Raw genomic sequence first — 19482 nt, forward strand, 5'->3', positions numbered from 1 at the left:
AGGGAGGAATGGAGGAACAAAGGGATTGATGCCCTACATGTCAATCTCCCAAAGGGGGAAAAGAAACCCATCCCCAATTTACCAAAAGGCAAGTCAAGTGAGGTCAGGTGTTTTTGACTCTTTTAAATGTCAATCACCAGCTAACTTTTTTTCTCTGCACCACTCAATCCCCACTGGCTTCTCATTAGCGCCTCACACAGACCAATTTCTTGCGCCTTTCTTTTCAGCCCTCGTTCCTTCGTATGCTGTATCCCTGGTCAAGCCGGCGATATCACGACTCGTTCAGCGCCGATAGGATTACTACGACTTAAGAGGCAGCAGAAGTAAGGTTCCAGTCCGTAGACATTGGATATATGGTCATACGGGCAGCTACGGTGAGTATGCTTGGAGCTGAGTCCAAGTCATGATATCACGCAGATCTACATATCAGAGCACACAACCTTTACCACAGCGTCAAGAAAAGTGGGCGATCAAGAACACCGAACATGATAATTACAAATATAATCTCTCTCGGTGGGCTGTGGAGCACCACTGCATGATGGTCAGCCTAGCTGTCAAAGCGCCCCATGTTGTTATTGAGTCAGAGAAACTCTATTAACCCTAGTGGTTCGTCTCGACTGCTCCACTCCCAGCCACCATACCACATTTCGGTAAGTATGCGACACGTCTTGGCTACGCTGCCTGTTGGAATGATTTGTTCTTCGAAATCAACTTCTTCTTCCCCATGTTCACTATTATAGCTGCCACTGTCACAAATAGATCGAAACCTTAGGTTAAGTAACTTCCGTCAACACTTTCACCCGTATATTGTTTTGTCCAGGTTTTGTCTGTCCATTGAAACAGTCCCTAACCGTCCTAACATTCTCTTCGGTAGTTTCAAACAGTGAGAACTCGAATCTCTGCAACAGTGTAGCTAAGGCTAGGTACAGCCAAGCATAAGCCATGCTAATGTCTGAATTAGCAAGTGTTGTCGATATCTAAGAAAAAGCATACTTTGGCCCTAAACATCCTTGGCTTCCCTTTGAGAATGGCACAAGATATCTGTCCAAGCTCAAGCCGATAGTACTTTGCTTTAGCCACCGCTCAGGCTGAAAGACCAGTGGGTCAGGGAATATAGCGGGATCTCGCAGTATAAAGTGGCTGGACATGCTCACTGGGGTCTGTCGCTCATGCAGAGCGTCATCAGCCAGCAGAACAGACGCTAGATTGATATGAGAGATTTCATACCCCTGGGGGAATTGTCCAGGCTCTAAACTTCAGCATTTCATCAGGCGCAATCCGCGGGAGACGTGACGTGACAACGGCCGAGACACGAAGCCCCTCTTTAATAACTGCAGTCTTATCTGAAGTAAGCTGTGGAGTCATAGAAACAAGGCGCTTCTTTACTCACCAGATACGGAAGCTTTTCAAGCCTGTTCAAACACAGCTCATCTTGTAAATGTGCAGTCTTATCCTGCAGCTCCTCGCGTAGACCTCGACAGACCAGTGGAGAGCGAATAACATGGAACATTGTGATGGCCAAAACCTGAGATGGAGCGTCGGTCCCGGCAAACATCAGAAATTTGGCATCATCAGTCAATCTATCCAGCGTCCTCTCCTTCAGAGGTAGGGTCTGATTGTGCATAAGCTGCGAGAAGATGCCATTCTCCTCGATACCATCCTTGTTCTTCGCATATACGTATTGCATTTGGTGCTCAACCTCCTGAAGCCCATATCAGTAACACATAGATCCACTCCAATAGTTCAATCAGATCCTCACAAGATACTCACCTTTTCCATATAATCTATATACCGCACCACAGGGGTGATTAGCGCAGTAACCCACACGGGCAGGAAACGAAAAACAACCACTAGCCAAGGAAAATGCCTAGTAAGAATCAACTTGGCAAAGGCGCCATTTACGGCCTCCTTCCATCGGTCATCTAGTCTTTCCCGCCTCAACACTTCGAGGCACCCGGTCTCCCCAAATGCACAGGTCGAAACGACATCCACAGCAAACGACACGAAAGAAGCATGCAATTCCACCGCCTCCCCACTCCTCATCGCCTTCTTCATATGCTCACAAAGCAAATCTAACTTCCCCTTAATAACCCCTTCCAGATCCCTGACAGCTTGCTTAGAGAGAAAGGGACTAAGCATCCCCCGTCGCAAGCGGTGGTGACCATATGCCGCCGTGGCGAAGGTCGAGGCCGGGGCTCCGACAGACAGAAACCAGAGGTACTTGTCTCGTCGCTTTGTGGGGCCTGCATAGAGGGTGTTGTAGTAGTCCGGGTCTTTAATATGAAGTTCATGGGGGTTAATGCGCACGATAGGGCCATATTTCCCATGGAGACGCTCGATTTCCCACATAAACTGGCCACCGAGGAGGACATCAAAGAACACTTCGTACCAACCGGTTAGGGCGGCGAGCGTTGGGCCGGGGAATTTGGCGAGCGGGGACAGAAGGAGACGGTAGATGGCTACGCTTGCTGTATAGATTGCAAGAGGAATGCCTATGGAACCGATCGCTTGGAATAATGTGGGCATCATCTTCCGGTATGAGAGGTATGGTGATAGCAGAAATAATGGTTATCTTAGAGTAGATGACAGATATCAAGCATCCATCATGATCATGTACTATCGGGGAGTTTATATGTGATCTTGACAGACTGCACCTGGGCTCTGTGTTACTATAACTCGACCTAACTTGCATTTATCTGCCCAAGCCCTTCCGGTCTAGACTTTCTTGTAACAGTTCTCGATACAGCGTAACAAGAGAAGAGGCAAAGAGAACACCATCTTGGCCGTATCTCAATGCCTGAGAGGGTGCGTATAGAGCTCCCTCTAGGAGACAGAGACCTCGTAGCTTCCACTGCAAACAAAAAACCGACATCAAGAATGGGAAGGGATCCAAAGACCTTCGGAGAATACGCGAGTCACATGCCTGCCTTGCTTTTAGCAATAGTATTATGGAAGGAAACAAGAAAGACCGCAAGTCGACATTTAACATAAGAGTCGTCAGTTGTATTAAGCTCTTGTCTGATTCGAGTATGGATGTATACAAACTCGGGTCAATCTGTCTTAGGTTGGGTTCTGATATAGGTACCATCCAATCCAATCTGACAAGCCCTAGCTATTGACATGTAAAGCACAACCAACCCACCTAACCTACCCAAATATACCAGAAAGCCCACCCAACCATATCACCATCACACAATCATAAACCACGCCCACAGCGGAATCAAAAGCCTATCCAGACCCCAGATTATCCAATCATGCAGAAAGTTAAATGTCAGCCTTGTCGCATCCGACAAAGTCTATTCACATTTCCACCACGTCATAGACATTCTTCTTACTTTACCTTCACTTTTAGGTTCATGGGGGTACTTGAAAGGTTTGATTGTGGAATAAAAGATTTTGAGAGCTCTATCTCTTCCTATTAATTAATCCGTGAAGGCTGTCAGCTCTCTTAGTAACATTATACAAATCACCAACCAGTCCTTCCATCCGCAACCTTTACAACTCCCACACTCCTACTCTGCTACACTCCCATCCATACTATAATAGAAGGAAAGAAGAGAAAAAATGGTCGTCAAAGAAATCACCTCGTCCGTCCCCATTTCCAAATTAAATCATCCCTTCCCAAACCCCATTACCTCCATCCATACCCACCCTCACTAACAAAAAGTTCCAAATAAAAAAAGCTACACAACCCTCCAAGAAACAATCCAATCCCCAACCCCCACTATAATCGATTTCACAGCCGGCTGGACCGGTCCCTGTCGCCCGATGTTCTCGGCCTTCGAGCAGATCTCCCACGCAACACCGCATATCGCGTTTTACCGGATGGACGTGCGGAAATTGTCGGACGAGGAGATCGCCAAGTTGGGGATTGTGGCTATGCCGACGTTTATGGCTTTCCGGGACGGCAGGAAGGTGAGAGATTTGGTGGGGGGCAGTCCAGAGGGTTTGGAGGGGTTTGTTCTTGGGGTTCTTTGATTTGGGTTGTTGTATTGTCTTGTTCCTTTTGGGGTATGGGGTTTTGTGCATCGGTCCATGATTCAAGTTGGGTTGATGGTAGGAGGTGGGGGAGACTTTTATATTGGTGATTAGTTTAATATTGGTTTGAGTGTAGGGTGTCATTGGGATAAGAATTGGTGAAGCATTACAGGACTTGGGGATATTCAGTCACATGGTCACTAGTACTGGCGGTATTCAGAAGAGGCTATATATCTGGTATCATTGAGTATATATATGGCAGACGGCTTAAAACCGTACCTGTCTATGAAGCATCGTGAATCACAAAACCACGCTTGATTGGTATCTCAAAGGCTAAATAGCCGCAGAAGTTTATCATATCCCACTGACTCCAAACTCCGTGAATATGTAAATCGCTCGAATATCACTTGCAAAATCATCATGGCATGTCGCCCGTCGCGCGAAAGTCAAACATCATCTGACTATCCATCAAGACGAACGACTCGTATCGGAGACCCCGTTCCCGCTGAAACACGTCCGACCACACAGGGACACTGCTGTTCCAGACGTGTCCATATCCCTCGAATAGCTGGCGCCAGTAGCATGCTTCGGCGGCCTTCGTCAAATAGCGCTCCCGGAAGGTGTGCACACTATTGTTGGCAATCCGCTGTGCCATACTCGGGTCGTCGAGGAGGGGCTCAATCTTGCTCGGAAGATCGCTGAAGTCTCGCTCCACCTCGATGTAGTTTTGATTCGGGCCGTCTGGTACGAGGAGATAGTGATGGTGCTGGATATACTGCAGTTTATGCGCCACGATTACTGAGTTGCAGGCCTGGCGGTACTTCAGTGAAGCGGAGTACGATCGGCCTAGGCGGGGACCTGATTAGCACTGTGGCAGCTACAACAAGCGAAAGAAAAACTTACCTTCGACATGCGCGATGAACATATATCGGCAGTGATCTTCCATCGACATGATGTTCGTCCGCTCAAACCAGTCCACTTGCTTGACGTCGCCCCACGGCTTATCCCGGGCGGCATCCATCAACGCGCGGCGCAGCTTGGGCGCAAAACTAGGTTTGCCGCGCCAAACCAACTGCGGGGCTTTCTGCGACCACGGAACATCGGCTCTCTTAACACGTTCGACGACTTGATCAAAGGGTCCAATCGAATTCAGCGGGTTATCCCACGCCCAGAATCCGAAGTCGGGCATCAGCCAGACACCTTGCTCGGCCGCAGACCGTGCAAGAACCCAGACAGGATTGTCGGAGCTCGTAACATCTTCGACCTTATCCTCCACCGAGAAAACAAACTCAATGTCGCGACGAGCAGCTCGATCGGAATCCGCGACCAGCGCGCGATGGATGGAGCTCAATGCCGCCACAATTTTTCGTCGGTGGTCCTCTTGTTTTGCCCGCGCCGCAACCACATACAACTCGCCGCGGGAAATAAATGCTCGAACCATACCAAATCCTAAGGGAATGCGATCCAGGTCTTCGGTTGCAAGAGCGCCTTGGGACCGCCAAAAGCTCTCGGCGCGGAAGACATCCTCGTAGAGTCCCGGGAAGGCGGCCTTGCATTGAGGTGTACTGAGGCCCTCATTGTTTGCATCACGTTCCGAGTTGAATTCCCATTTTGGGGCGGAGGTAAGTTGCGGGACAAGACTATGCTCGGAGCATGACAGGCAGGTGGAACATTGGAAGGTGGTCGAAGTTTGGCACGCACAGTGCCCGGCGGGGATGAGTTGGGTCAAGAGCGGGTGAATATAGTCTCGGTCGGAGTTGACGCCATACCAGATAGCGACGATACAGCTGAAGCTCATGAATCCCACGAGGTAGAACAGATAGAGGAGGCTACCTGGTCGCAGGCGCCATCTCGAACAACTAGGTAAGGTCATCGCGCCGGCGAAGACGGAATGACGCGTGAATAGATCGATAACATTGTAGGATAGAGAAAGAAGGAAAGGGAAGAAAGAAAAAGAGAGAGAGAGAGAGAGAGAGAGAGAACGAAATTGAGCCAAGGGGGGAAGCGGGAAGAATAGACGAATAAAGCATAAGAATCAGGGGCCTAGATTGACGGTGCGAAAGGCAATGACGCGGCGATGCTCTGAAACTTCCACGGCGGGGGCTGTTAATCTTTCCCTTTTGGTCAATGATGGACAAGCTTTGTGGGGTCTGTGGCTTTTTTAACATTATCGTCCAGCGGGTGTCCCTTGAACTGGCTGAAAGTCTTCTTTCTTTCTCTGTATCTTGTCGCATTCGTTACTGAATTTGGCATGTCATCACAAAAAAAAAACCCCCCGGAACTGATAGCACAAGAAACCCAAAGCTGCCCCGAAACAAGGTCTCACAATAGATGGATCACCCACAAAGCCTGAGGCTAGCGACTCAGCCTTGTCAGGGGTCGTCTGACACTAAACCACAACGGTTCAAGTACGGTACCGGATACTGCAACCCTGCGAACTCCTACGGGAGCGCCAGCTGGCAGCCAGTAATATAGCGAGACAGGCGCCATCATTGCTCCCGTACCTGACTGTGACATGTATGACTATGACAGGCGTCAATGTGGCGTGGGGTGACGATTTCAGGGGGTACTCCATATACTACTACGTACACAACGTGTTTTTACTGGATGTATGTCAGAATCTTCATGATCTCGTCTATGCAGTACAGCATACATGGCTGAGCATGGCACGACAGAAATAGAAATAACCTATTTGTCGATAATCGCCGAGAACTCGTTAAGGAGGTAGAATGACTTGACTAAAAGAGGTCATGGCGAGAGCCGCCAGTGACGTAAAAATGTCTCCCACCCTAACCCTTTTTTTTGGCCCCATTGTGATTGGACCCTTTGAAGCTAAATGGTCGGTGGCCTCAGGACATCTCCACCCGCCAAGATCTCACTACGTAACGTGGGCTGTGTTCAACCAGGTGTTCCGTTTTTTTTCTTTCATTCTCGCCAATGAGGAGAACTACTTTTGTTGTCGGCCATGATCAATTAAAACATACCTTCCACTCAGGACTCAATTCCACTAGATCTTTCCCAATACTTTTTCCAAATCTTTCTTCGTTCCGTTCTGGCGGTAGAGTCATCATGGCAGTTAGGACACTTCTGGACAGTAGTAGTAGTATCGTCGATATAGCAGCAGTCAAGGAGAGGTGAATTGGCCGAGGTACATCCGAAGCTCGCCGACAGTCTCACTTGGACGATATTCGATCCATGGCTTCTTGAAAGACACATTAGTATTTTTATACATTGTGTCTCAAAAGTAGAAGGATTATTTATTCCACTGTTACGGCCCCAATACAATCAACGGTCGGTCGCACCAAATTGCTGACTCACGTGCAAAGCATGAGAGAATGAATCTCGAAGGTGTGCATGTAGTATGAAAGGAGAATCACGAGATAACCCTATGTTGCTTATTGACAGGCATCCACCTTTCTTTATTTACTCCTTTTTTTCTTTGTTTGCTTTGTTTTGTTTCACCCAAATTGAGAATGACAAAACATGTGACCAGTAAGGACTCCTGCAGCGGATGAAAATAACCACAAGGGATGTTCCAGACCAAATGCTTATTTCTCCTTTCCGAGATCTGTATGGCCGCAGTTCCTGGTGGCGCCTTTTACCTCCAAATAAGGTAAATAAGGTTATATCACAAAGAAGTTTGATGCTTTGACGGCGATGTTGAGAATCTTCACAAAATACATGGTCAGCTTCGAGTGTCCCATCTTTGGCTTCATGGTCTATTCTACTAGCGTTCACTATGAACAACCGAATGACTCAGTACGTGGAAGGTAAGAACAACACTCGGTGGGTTCTTACCTTAAAATTGTCGGCTGCAATGTATTGCAAATGACGGCGGAAAAGGTATGGCCATTGCTATTCTGTTACACAAAGCACTTGAAATGTGAAGCTTAATCGTCACTAGTTATGCACTATGAAGCACATATCTCTATCCCGAACGCGCAGAGCTAGTTATCATACAGCACTACCTACGCTTACACAAGCTACCAAACATTTGTCTCAAAGGGGCCGCGCATTGGTGACTTGAAGGCAGAACTCCAGCATTACATTCAAGTTTCTTAGGCCAGTATACGTACTTCGGGTGCATCGGATGAAAGGGATGCATATCCCTATTCGATTAGAGAGGAATAATTCAATGATCGACGAATAATGGAACTACATATCTCATGCCAGCCGCTATTATGAATGGCGAGTCCCACACTGCCTTCTAGGTTTTATTATAATCCTGCCACAAAGCATCTGTTTGACAGCTGTATGGTAGCAGCACAATCTCTCAGACCATGCACACAAGCAACGACTCCCAGAAAATACCTTCTGGCACAGACGATGTCGCGAGCAGCAGTGACCATAGCTCGGGAGATAACCACACGTCTATGGAGTACACGGAAGAAGATCCCTCAGAGTTTCCTGATGGCGGATGGCGAGCTTGGTCAGTGGTCTTGGGCTCATGGTGTGCGTTGCTTCCAACCTTCGGTCTTATGAATATCACGGGGATTCTAGAGGAGTGGCTAGCAGACCACCAACTGCAAAACTACTCTAAAGCATCGATCTCCTGGATCTTTAGTTTATGGTTCTTTCTCTTCTACCTCGGTGGTATTCAAGCCGGTATGATACGCTAGAGTTTTAGCCGTAGAATGACACTCACTGATGCGCCACAGGACCTGTCTTCGACTCTCACGGTGTTAAGTACACTCTACTTCCGGGGTGTATCGGTTTTACGGCATCAATGATGATACTTAGCGTCGCACATGGTAATGTGGAGCATCTCCAATTTCCCATTGCCGTCCTATTAACGGCGTGAAGCGTACTACCAGTTTATCCTCGGGTTCAGTATCCTGGGCGGCCTCTCTGCATCAGCCATCTTACCACCAGCATTCGGCACCATAAATCACTGGTTTTACAAGCGTCGGGGCTTGGCTACCGGTGTCTCCTCTACCGCCGGTGGGATCGGGGGCATCATATTCACCTACATCTTCGGAACGCTGCGAGATCGAATTGGGTTTCCTTGGGCGGTCAGAGTGCTTGGTTTCGTGTTCCTGGGCTGCTTTATCGTTAGCACGTTCTTCACCAGAACGAGACTGCCTTCAAATAACTCCAAGGGCCGCATGATTGACCTTCGTTCCCTACGAGAACCAACATTCACAATGACTTCCATCGCTGTCACCGCCGCAGAAGTCGGCCTGATGGTCGTTCTCACATATCTGCCTTCATATGCTTCGTCGCACGGTTTAACCGGTCCCCTATCATACGAGCTGATGTCTATCTTCAGCGCCGCATCTATTCCAGGCCGAGTTATCCCCGGTATTCTAGCAGATCGCTGGGGCCGGTTCAACGTCATGATCATCACTGGGTCTATTTGTACTATACTGATCCTTGCACTATGGCTTACGGCCAATGAGAGCAAAGCAGCTATTATAAGCTTCGCTGTCTTTTTCGGCTTCTGGGCCGGTCCGGCTATTAGTCTGTCGCCGGTGTGTGTGGCCCAGATCTCCCGGACGGAGGATTATGGCAAACGATATGGGACGACAAGTACAATAATGGGACTCTGTCTCTTGGTAGCTATTCCAGTGGCAGGAGAGATTCTCAAGGCGCAGAATCCGTCGACGCATGAGGAGACGACGTATTGGGGATTGATTGTCATGTGCGGGGTGGCATATGCTTGCTCGATACTGTTCCTGATACTGACCAAAGGTATCTCCGTGGGGTGGAGTATGACTCGCATATTCTAAATCACCGAGAGTTTAACTTTTCGATCCTGCTCAGCATTTTTATAACGCAAGAGCTTGCCGTCTCGGGAACGCCTCCTTGGTTACTCTCTTATATTAAGCACTAATTCTGTCACTGCTCTTGGTGCATCGGTACAGTCCCCGGTCCCATAGTTCACATTAATAATATATCTCAGCTTTTTTAGATGTTACAGTTTCCGCTTCTGATCCCTCTCCCTGGCACCTTGTACCAGCTGCTAAGCTGATCAAAAGCGAAATAAGGACCCTACACCCCTTGACAATTAGAGAAACATAGCCACAAAAGCAGGCCAAATATTGACACTGTGATTTTGTTCCGCGTGGTATCTTTCCAATCTCGTCGCCAGCGGGAAGAGTGACAAGTCACGTAGACACGGAAGATTCCGTGACAAGCTAGGCTTCACAATAATAAGCAAAGCCCTAACCTCGTCCTCCCTCCTACCCCGCTCCCCCCATACGCTTTCCCAGAATTAAAAGTTATGGGGCCTACATTGAATGAGTATTGAAGGTAAAACAAAGACGCTAGTAGCTTATTCGTCCCTTAAGATTTATCCACTAACCAGTAAACAGTTGATTACCTAATTATTGATAATTGAAAATGTACTAAGATTGAGGTTTGGCAACTTCAAAACCCGAACACACATTAACGTGATTTAATTCTATTATGCTAAGGAGCGAATCAACTATCTCACACGCAGTAACGACAGACAGATAGGAAGGATAAGACCGTAGTCTTACAAGGAAATTGGAACCAAGCAGACGAGCGCTGAAGCCGGTGCAAACCAGCATCGACAGAGTTATTAAAACTGATAGCTGAAGAAAAGCACCCGAATACCCATTGACTAGATGAACCCATTAAATGGCTGGCAATTTCTCATCTTCAGCACTTCCTTACTCCTCGCAGTCCTCAGGAGAGACAGATACGGAGACTTCGCACTCGGCGCAGTCGTTGGGGCCGGATGCGTTGGCTGAGGCGTGGTTGCCGCTGGAGCCACTGGAGGAGCTGGAGGAGCTGCTGCTGGAAGAGCTGCTGGATGAACTGCTAGAAGAGCTGCTGGAGCTGGAGCTGCTGCTGCTGCTGGACGAGGACGAAGAGGATGAAGAAGAGGAGTTTCCAGAGGAGTTACCGGAGTTGTTACCGCCCTGGCAGGTTTCGCAGGTCTCGGTGCTGGAGCTGGGGGGAGTGCCGCCGGATGGAGGCATGCCACCAGTGGGAGGGGAACCGCCAGTAGAAGTGCCAGTCTCTTCGCCAGTGGTGATGCCGGTTTCAGTGCCAGAGCTGGGGGGAGTACCGCTGCCAGTAGGGATGTCACCGGTAGGAGGAGTGCCGCTGGTAGGAGTGCTGCCAGATGGAGGAGATCCGCCAGTCTCGGTTCCAGTCTCTTCGCCAGTTTCTGTGCCGGAGGTAGGAGGAGTGCCACTGGTAGGGGGAGTGCTACCGGATGGAGGAGAGCCACCAGTCTCAGTGCCAGTCTCCTCGCCAGTTTCTGTGCCAGACGTGGGAGGGGTGCCGCTGGGGGTACTACCAGTGGGGACATCGCCAGTGGGAGGAGTGCCGCCAGAAGGAGGAGTGCCGCCAGAAGGAGGAGTGCCGCTGGTAGGAGGAGTGCTGCCAGATGGAGGAGATCCGCCAGTCTCGGTTCCAGTTTCTTCTCCAGTTTCAGTGCCAGAGGTGGGAGGAGTGCCGCTAGGAGTGTCGCCAGTGGGGACATCACCGGTAGGCGGAGTGCCACTGGTAGGGGGAGTGCTACCGGATGGAGGAGAGCCACCAGTCTCAGTGCCAGTCTCTTCGCCAGTTTCAGTGCCGGAGGTGGGAGGAGTGCCGCTGGGAGTGTCGCCAGTTGGGACGTCACCAGTAGGAGTGCCGCTGGTAGGGGGGGTGCTTCCCGAGGGAGGCATACCTTCAGTAGGAGGAGTGCCGCCAGAAGGAGGCATGCCACCGGTGGGAGGAGTGCCACCGGAAGGAGGCATACCACCAGTGGGAGGCATACCACCAGTGGGAGGCATACCGCCAGTAGGAGGCATACCGCCAGTAGGAGGCATACCACCAGGGGGCATGCTACCGCTGTCAGTGCTGCTGCCAGAGGTATTGCTGTTCGAGTTCTCATTACTGTTGGAGTTGGAGTTGCTATTGGAGTTGGAGTTGGAGTTGCTGTTCGAGTTCTCGTTGCTGTTGGAGTTCTCATCACAATCCTCGGCACTGCTGCCAATGCTGACACCCATGGTGTCGGAGCCGGTTCTTTCACCAGTTGCACATTCATCACAGGAATCCCCTCCCTTAAGCTGTCCGATCCAATTGAGGAGTGGGCCGAATGTCCGAGCCGTCAACTGACCAGCATTAGACGGGTTGGAAGCTTCAAGGACCTTCCCGGGGACCGTCGAAGTACGGTGATAAGTCGAAGGAACAGTCACCGGGACTGCAAGGGCTGTTGCCGTCAAGGCAACAGTCGAATAAGCGAAACGCATATTGAAAAGAAAAAAGGAAAGATAATAAAGATCGTAAGATAGATTTTTGTATAGAAAGCGAATGAAAAGAAGAGAGAGATGCTGTCGAAGCTTGCTTGGATGAGGAATTGCTTCTGGAGGCTTGCGAGGCTTTATATACCTTTGCTCTTGCCCCTTTCCAGCATTCAACCGACTTTGACAATGGCATTTGTTCGGGAAGGTTGCATTGTAACAGCTCTATTCGGGATAAACATGATGGTTAAGATGTAGATCCAAGTTTCAAGCCGAGACAACCTCTTTAGCCTCAAACCTTTAGTAAAACTCAATTGACCGGTGGCGAGCACGGAGCTAAGCTATGTGCTTCTGGAAGAAGCACATGTCTGTGCATGTGCATCTTTGACAGCTGGGCTGACTTCCTGTACTATCGAGGATGAGTGAATCTCGTCTCCCTTTTCCTTCTGTTTCTTACAACCAACACTCAAATCCCTCTATACAATCCTGTATAACAACACAAACAAACCCTAGCGAACCACCCCATCTTCTAGTCGAAAATCATCGTCCAAGTGGATCCCTATAGTGCAGTATGCTCAACGGTAAACTCGAACCTATATCCCGTCCGAAACTCTTGGCCTCCCTAGTCCCTGAGTCGAGAGCCCAGACCAGGCGGTGGTTTTTCCCCTCGAGCGAGTCTAAACCGGGGTAGATCATGTGGTCTTAGTAAACCGTCACAGTTAGGTCCATAAATGCTGTTTACTATAATTAGCAGAACTCTCTAACTGCCCTAAGCACTCTTCTGACTATCATGGTGGACTCTGCGGTCGTTATGACTAAGAGGATGTAACCTCTTCAATGCGCCAGACTAGATATGTCAGTCAAACTTGAAACTTCACTCGGATAGCACGGCATTGGGAATCTGCTCTGGGGTTTAGCTCATAATAGTGATTGTTAACATTATAGTCTGAGTTAGTACTTATCTGATGATATCTGGGTCACCTGAGCCAGAGTCTAAACAGTCACGACCGTACAAAATCAAGCTAAACTCCCACCCTCAAAAAAAGCAAAACCTACCTCAAAGCCCCATAAATCATAGTAACTTCTCATAACCAAATAAGACAGAGAGAGAAAACAAACCCTTCCCCAAACTCAAAAACCCCTACAATTGAACCCTCGAAACCCCCAAGCTCCACCCAAGAACCACGGCAATCCCCCCATTCCATATATAGAGACCTCTGAAACAAACCGCCCCGATCGCGGCCAAGAAAAAGGCCCTGGAAGAAAAACTCAAGCTCTCTTCCGGCCATTTTACCCACAGAAAAACAACAAAAGTCCCCGAAAACCGCCAAGGCCCCCATCGTTTCACGCTGGCCTTATCAGACCCGAATCGGGATATATTCTGTACCTCTGCGACGGCGATCGGCAAACAGTGGGGTTCCGGTGTTTGGGGAAAGTTTATTTTACATATTTTTTGGCATTTGAGGTGGTATTTTAACTATTTTTAGGTGGAGTTGGAATCGGATACAGTTTCAGTCGTTGGTGTACCTTGGTAGATTGTTGTCGATCTACCGGCTGTTGTTGGTCTAATGTGATTCTAGGGTTATTAGTGATGGTCGGGTTTAGGCTATGGTCATGGGCTTTTGATATTGCTTATTGTTGTAGGTAAAGGTATATTTTAATGTTCTTTAGGTGAGAGTCTACGTATATCAACTTAGTAGAATAAGAGTAATTAAGATGATCATAATCTTTCACGGAGATCTAGATGTCTCATACTATATACTATATTCTAGACCAGCCCTATATCACCAGCTCCCGCAAGCCTTCCTCACCACCAAGGATCGGCACATCAAATCTTCGTATACGGAAACTCCTGCGCCGGGTCAATCATCCCTGTCTCAGCATAGTACACCTCCCAATGCTCAATCAACCTCTGCAAAATCACCGGCTCCGAGTCCGCCCGATCAACCACCTCCCCAGGATCCTCATCCAGGTTATACAACTCCCACCGATCCTTGCCCCTCGGCGCAGTCATATACAGCGCCTTCCAGGGACCCTGCCGAATAGCCCGTCTCCCAAACAGCTCCCATCCCGTAATATAACCCCCCTCGTCCTCATGAAACTCCGCCGTGCGGCCCGCAAGATGCGGCACCCACGACGAACCACGCACGGGAACAACCTCTCTCCCTCTAAACTGCTCCCCGGGAAGAGACACTCTCGCTAGCTCCAAAACCGTCGGGAAAATATCCATGACCGTTGCAAACGAATTGGTCTGCCCATTGGTAAGTCCCAGCGGCGGAAACCGCACCACACACGGACACCGGATGCCACCCTCCGTAATCCAGGTTTTGAATCCGCGCGACGGAGCCATAGCTGCACTAGCCCACGCGGGACCGTACCAGACAAACGAGTCCGGGTTGCCTATATTCTCGAACGAGTTGTCGTAGTACTTGTCGATGATGGTCTTGACGTTGCCCGAGGGCCCCATAACGGGTAGAGCTTCGAGCATTGCGCCCTCAGCGCCGTTATCGGACATGAAGAGGATGAAAGTGTTTTCTAATTCGCCAGTGGATTGGAGGTGGTCGATGACTTTTTGGATGTTCTGGTCGATTAGGTCGACCATTGCGGCGAAGACTTCCATTTTGCGAGCTGAGTCGGCGCGTTCCTTGTCGCTTAGTTTGTTCCAGGCCCAGTCATCGCTTTCGAGGGTTATGGGTGCGGCATTGACGTCTCTGGGCACGCGGCCTAGTTGGATGAGGCGTTCTAGACGCTTTTGCCGGAGGACTTCGGGGCCTTCGTTGTAGAGGTCTTTGTATTTATTAATTAGCTCGCGCGGGGCTTGGAGGGGCCAGTGAGGTGCGGTGAAGGGGAGATAGGCGAAGAAGGGCCGGTCATCGTCGTCCTTCCTGGAAGTCAAGTATTGGAGTAATTGATCGGTGAAGGTTGTAGTTGAGTAGAAGTCCGAGGGGAGCTCGGCGGTTCGGTCCAGGAACCTGTCTCCTTCCATCCAGAATGCGGATGATTTCAATGGAGCCAGGAAGCCATCCCCAGCATGTTCCAGTTGAGGCTCGTAGTTGAAGTGGTTTCCGCATCCAGCGAGGTACGAGAAGTTCTTCTCAAACCCGCGAGAACAGGGGGCGATCTCTTTCTTCAGTCCCAAATGCCTTTCCAATTGATTAGCTTGCTTACTATATATATACATCATTGGTATATTTACTGGAAGATACGTACCATTTCCCTGACATGGCCGTGAAATAGCCAGCATCCTGTAACACTTCAGACAGGGCGGCTACTCTCCAATTGAGATATCCCTCATACCCTGGCTGGCCTTCGTATTGTTTGGCATTTCTCATGTGTTCAGCCATTTGGCCCAGTCCGGCAATGTGATTGTCGGTGCCAGAGAACAGCATCGAGCGAGTAGGTGAACAGGCTGACGCGGTGTGAAAATTGGTCAGGCATGTTCCTGTACGAGCCAGAAAATCAAGTGCTGGAGTTTCAATCTCCGATCCAAATGGCTTAGTGTCACTGTATCCGAGATCATCAGCGACAATGATGAGGAAGTTCGGACGACGAGTTGAACCCATATTGTAGTTATGACTGATGCACAAGCGTGGACACAATCGGTATAACTGCTAAAGACATCGTTTATCTGGGCACCCGGTTATATATTTATCATAGGACCGGGGCGCTCCGACATAGATTGGGGGGTACGTAAGATGTCTCCCCGCTGTCAGCGATTGCGCCATCGCTAGTACTTATTGTTTACATAGAGAAATAACACCCGGTGGGGTACTCAATCTATGAGAATGATGAGGGGAACTCAATCCACTGGAAGGTATAATTCCATTTCTATCTAGTCTTGAGGACAGAAGTACCTCCTCAGCTCTCTCCAACGCCGCACTTCTGTCGACATGAACGAGACAAAAGCATCATCATATACGTCACGAATGCAATGGAACCCTTCCCATAGATCTCAGGATCAATGAACAAACCCGGGTATAATTCATCCAAACGCCCAACTGCAATGCATCCAAATCCAGCCTTCTAAGCATCAAACTACAATCATTGTCTAGCGTTAGTTCGCATCGTCCTCGACCCTCGACGACGACCCGCGGCAGGCTCAGGCGTATCACTGGCCTCCACCTCGGGACTTAACATAGGTCGTCGTCTGCTTCGACCGCCTCGGACGCGGCTCATCGCTTGGCGCAAAAGCCCGTCGGCCTCATCGTCCAATTCCATCTCCACCTTGTCCTCCAGTGTCTCCGAGCCGCCCATCAAATTGTGAGAATCGACCTGGGCAACCTCGTCCGTCCACTCCTCAGAATAGGGCTCTTCTGCGATAGCGCGTCGCCTGGCAACTTTGCCCTTTCCTTTGTCACGCGACGACCGGTTGGAACTTCGACTGCCGTTTCCTGCTCGTAAGACCTCTTCAGACAGCGTCGGCTCAGCCTCATTGCCTTCCAGTGCCCAGATCTCGAGGGCTCGAGAGAGTAGTGTTCCCGCGACGCCGGCACCAGCAGCAGCGTCACCGCCTCCGCTCGCCCCCAGGACACGAACGGCCTCGTGGAGAGCGGTGACCGCCTCCACTGTCCGACTTAGTTCAAGTAGAACAAGGCCACGAGCTGTGTGTAGGGAACCAATCAAGCCGCGATCCTCGTAGCCTCCAACACCGGACGACGCCGCGCCAGAAGCATTGCCTCCACTTCCTCCTAAGAATGGGGTATACCCGAAGCTAGCCCCCGCAGCACCGATGCGAAGACATTCATCAAATTCAACTAGTGCCTCTGTGAAGCGTCCAATACGACGCAGAGCATGGCCCAGGTTCGCTCGTGTGGCTACCCATGCTCCTGGCTCGCAATTGAGAGAGGCGGCCAGGCTGAGAGCCTGGCGGAATAATTTTATGGCAGGTTCAAGATGATTTTGATGGTAGAGGACGACTCCCAGCTCATTGAGTACCAACGGATCGCCGCCCAGGGAGGACGCTCCAGCGGATGGGGTGGGAGGGAGTGCGGGAACCGAACCAGATGTTGCGCCTGTCGACATTACATAGGCTGCAGACAAGTATTCATGGGCGAGCGACATGTTGTTCAAGGCTAAATGCTGCATGCCGAGGAATAGTTGCGGCAAGTGACTTCCTTGGAAGAGTCGGGCCGCCGTGCTATAAGCCGCGATAGCTTGATCATGCTCTCCTTCAGCAGCGAAGGTGTGAGCAAAGCCAATCCAAGCTGGCGCTGAATGAGGATCTAGCAAAGATGCTTTCGAGAAGAATCGTCGGGCTTCCGCTACTTTAGAAACAGATAGATAGTAAACGCCAATGGCTAGGTAGGTGTAAGACTCTTCTGGAGCATGATCCGCCAACGTGTGAGAGAGAAGGAATAGCGCATTGGTGGCACCAGTTTCATATAAGCATGCCAGATGTAAGGGATACACGGCAGGTGCATGGCCCAGATGGTTCTGGGCTGGAATGGATGCAGTTGTCGTTGTTACCGCCGTAGAGGACTGGGAAGTCGACAAAATCGACGAAGTCAGCTCTAGCGCTTCTGCGAAGCGACATTGGGTATACAGGGCCTCTGCGCGTGAAAGCAGTATGTCTGGGTTTTCTGAGAGGTTATAGTGCGTGGACAGGGTTTCGGTTGCGTCGGAGAGAATTGCAGGGGACGAGTATTTGGATAGTCGGGTGGTATACAGCATCTTCGTGAAATGAGCGGCTTCCTGAGACACGGATGGGTCCGGGCTGGAGATAGAGTCAAAGTCAAGTGATTCCAGAAATTCGAGCTCCTCCGCAGGTGACATTAGCGAATTCTTCATCAATTGATCGAACGCCTCAAAGCACTGGACATCAATTCGCACGGCATCCTTGTAGCAATCACGAGCGCGGTCAAATGCATTCTGCTTGGCGAAGCAAAGCCCCCTCAGATAGCACATTGCGGCCTCAAAACGAATGTTACTTGCATCCTCTCGCTCCCGCTCCTCGCTGCGATCGATCCGCGAAGCTGTAGTTTTCCCGTTGCGTAAAGTGACATGGCTCTGGCTATTCAGATGCTGTAGCTTGCGACGGCTATTACTGCTGTTGTTGCTGCGAATCAGGTGAGTCGGGTTATGGTCGCCGAGTATCGATAGAGCCTGCTCGAACTGGTTTTGCTTTATATAACAATGCGCGGCCAAGTAGCGACAGGCGGTACTTCTGGAAATCAGATCCTTCCGTGATAGGAGAGCTAAAGCTCGGGTAAAGTTGTTATTCGAGAAATGTACTTGAGCCAACCAGAAGGCATCCGAGTCGCTATCTATTCGAGTAATATACGTTAGTCTTTATTGACTGCAGCGCGAGGGCACAGGATCGACCGACTAGTTAAAGCGAGCACTTTATCACCGATGTAGACTGCCGCATCATGCTGGCCACGGTTCAACGCATCCTGCCGCCAGGAGCGAAGAAATTTCTCCATGGCACTAGTTGGTATGCGCTTTCGAGTAAGGGCGAGAAGGATTCAGGGAAGATCGGAGTTGTTGCAGTGAGGCATGGGGTCCGGAAGGGCGATAAAGATTAGGCGCATTCGTTGGTTCCTGGTTCCAGGTACAGCCGCCAAACTTTTCCCCCAAAAGTTCTCGAAGATAAGCGTCCAACAAAGCGACGATGATGGCTTATCCACAGGAACAGCTGACTCGGTGTACGTCCAACGCAGGAGGGAAGGAGAGAACCCAGATTGGAATCTATGGATGCGATCCACGGAATTGCATGTTTGACTGTTTTGTTTGCTTGTTTTATGCTTCCCAAAATGGCGCGTCACTGGGTCTGTGCGCTTGCCTTATCAGGTAATTGGATATCAACCTCATCCTTCTCGCATACAACGAAGTAAGACAATCAAGTTCGGCGATGGCTTGGATTTGTTACCTGCTCAAGGGTGGCTCGCTATCAGATAACAATAATCTGTCTTCCCAACTTTATCTTACAGTCACGAACGAGGGAACCGTGCCTAAAAGTTGATAGATCGAAACCCTCCAGACCCATAGAGGCATATGTGCAAGGATAGTGGAACTACGCACATGTATCTCAAGCCCATCTATCTAATTGAAATCACGCTAGAGCTGTCAACGTAATCGACCGTTAGATGGAAGCATAACCGCAACCCATGATCTTGAAAACGAGATTTAGCAGAGCGAGTATCTAAGCTTATTACTCCAGCAGAAGCGAATATTTTCTCCTTACAAATTTCTAGCAATACAACCGCTGCAAAAGCACCAAACTAAGCTCCTTCCAATCTAAAATGTGGTCTTTTTAATCGCGTAATCAGCATCGCAGTATGCAAGTAAAGAATCACAGGGTTAT

The 19482-nt window shown here is 49.7% G+C and overlaps 7 protein-coding genes across 7 annotated transcripts; 3 read left to right on the plus strand and 4 right to left on the minus strand.

The window, feature by feature from the left end:
• Nucleotides 1-773: 773 nt before the first annotated feature.
• BDV38DRAFT_294733 (cytochrome P450) lies at nt 774-2650 on the minus strand (the record flags this gene model as incomplete). The annotated part of the gene is made up of 5 exons (XM_032062559.1): nt 1771-2650; nt 1391-1702; nt 1228-1338; nt 994-1160; nt 774-945 (listed from the first exon to the last, which is right to left on the minus strand). The coding sequence occupies exons 1-5, from the start codon at nt 2527-2529 to the stop codon at nt 774-776; spliced, it is 1521 nt and encodes a 506-aa protein (XP_031911296.1). The 5' UTR covers nt 2530-2650.
• Nucleotides 2651-3733: 1083 nt separating this feature from the next.
• On the plus strand, nt 3734-4297 carry BDV38DRAFT_252830 (thioredoxin family protein). Its single transcript, XM_032055178.1, has one exon. It carries the CDS (start codon nt 3769-3771, stop codon nt 3976-3978), a length of 210 nt encoding a protein of 69 aa, XP_031911297.1. The 5' UTR covers nt 3734-3768; the 3' UTR covers nt 3979-4297.
• A 61-nt stretch (nt 4298-4358) lies between these two features.
• On the minus strand, nt 4359-5617 carry BDV38DRAFT_252832 (uncharacterized protein; the record flags this gene model as incomplete). Its single annotated transcript, XM_032055179.1, has 2 exons — nt 4359-4824; nt 4882-5617. Coding segments are annotated over 2 exons (1164 nt in total), but the record flags the coding sequence as incomplete, so codon positions are not given.
• A 2641-nt stretch (nt 5618-8258) lies between these two features.
• BDV38DRAFT_294738 (monocarboxylate permease) lies at nt 8259-10248 on the plus strand (the record flags this gene model as incomplete). Its single annotated transcript, XM_032062560.1, has 6 exons — nt 8259-8583; nt 8637-8729; nt 8782-9449; nt 9480-9507; nt 9538-9669; nt 10223-10248. The coding sequence occupies 6 exons, from the start codon at nt 8259-8261 to the stop codon at nt 10246-10248; spliced, it is 1272 nt and encodes a 423-aa protein (XP_031911299.1).
• Nucleotides 10249-11676: 1428 nt separating this feature from the next.
• Nucleotides 11677-12292, plus strand: BDV38DRAFT_252834 (uncharacterized protein). The gene has a single exon (XM_032055180.1). It carries the CDS (start codon nt 11779-11781, stop codon nt 12052-12054), a length of 276 nt encoding a protein of 91 aa, XP_031911300.1. The 5' UTR covers nt 11677-11778; the 3' UTR covers nt 12055-12292.
• Nucleotides 12293-14007: 1715 nt separating this feature from the next.
• On the minus strand, nt 14008-15887 carry BDV38DRAFT_294740 (arylsulfatase; the record flags this gene model as incomplete). The annotated part of the gene is made up of 2 exons (XM_032062561.1): nt 15390-15887; nt 14008-15322 (listed from the first exon to the last, which is right to left on the minus strand). The coding sequence occupies exons 1-2, from the start codon at nt 15740-15742 to the stop codon at nt 14008-14010; spliced, it is 1668 nt and encodes a 555-aa protein (XP_031911301.1). The 5' UTR covers nt 15743-15887.
• Nucleotides 15888-16033: 146 nt separating this feature from the next.
• Nucleotides 16034-18832, minus strand: BDV38DRAFT_252837 (anaphase promoting complex subunit CDC16). Its single transcript, XM_032055181.1, has 2 exons — nt 18505-18832; nt 16034-18442 (listed from the first exon to the last, which is right to left on the minus strand). The coding sequence occupies exons 1-2, from the start codon at nt 18599-18601 to the stop codon at nt 16221-16223; spliced, it is 2319 nt and encodes a 772-aa protein (XP_031911302.1). The 5' UTR covers nt 18602-18832; the 3' UTR covers nt 16034-16220.
• Nucleotides 18833-19482: the final 650 nt, after the last annotated feature.

Source organism: Aspergillus pseudotamarii (assembly GCF_009193445.1).
Source record: "Aspergillus pseudotamarii strain CBS 117625 unplaced genomic scaffold BDV38scaffold_45, whole genome shotgun sequence".
Taxonomy (NCBI): Eukaryota; Fungi; Ascomycota; class Eurotiomycetes; order Eurotiales; family Aspergillaceae; genus Aspergillus; species Aspergillus pseudotamarii.

Excerpts from the sequence above, each read along its gene's own strand:
- BDV38DRAFT_252830 (XM_032055178.1), top strand. The coding sequence starts at position 3,769 with ATGTTCTCGGCCTTCGAGCAGATCTCCCACGCAACACCGCATATCGCG.
- BDV38DRAFT_252837 (XM_032055181.1), bottom strand. The coding sequence starts at position 18,601 with ATGGAGAAATTTCTTCGCTCCTGGCGGCAGGATGCGTTGAACCGTGGC. Across the intron at positions 18,443-18,504 it reads TAAAGTGCTCGCTTTAACTA|ATAGCGACTCGGATGCCTTC; the intron begins GTCGGTCGATCC and ends TTACTCGAATAG.
- BDV38DRAFT_252834 (XM_032055180.1), top strand. The coding sequence starts at position 11,779 with ATGCTACCGCTGTCAGTGCTGCTGCCAGAGGTATTGCTGTTCGAGTTC.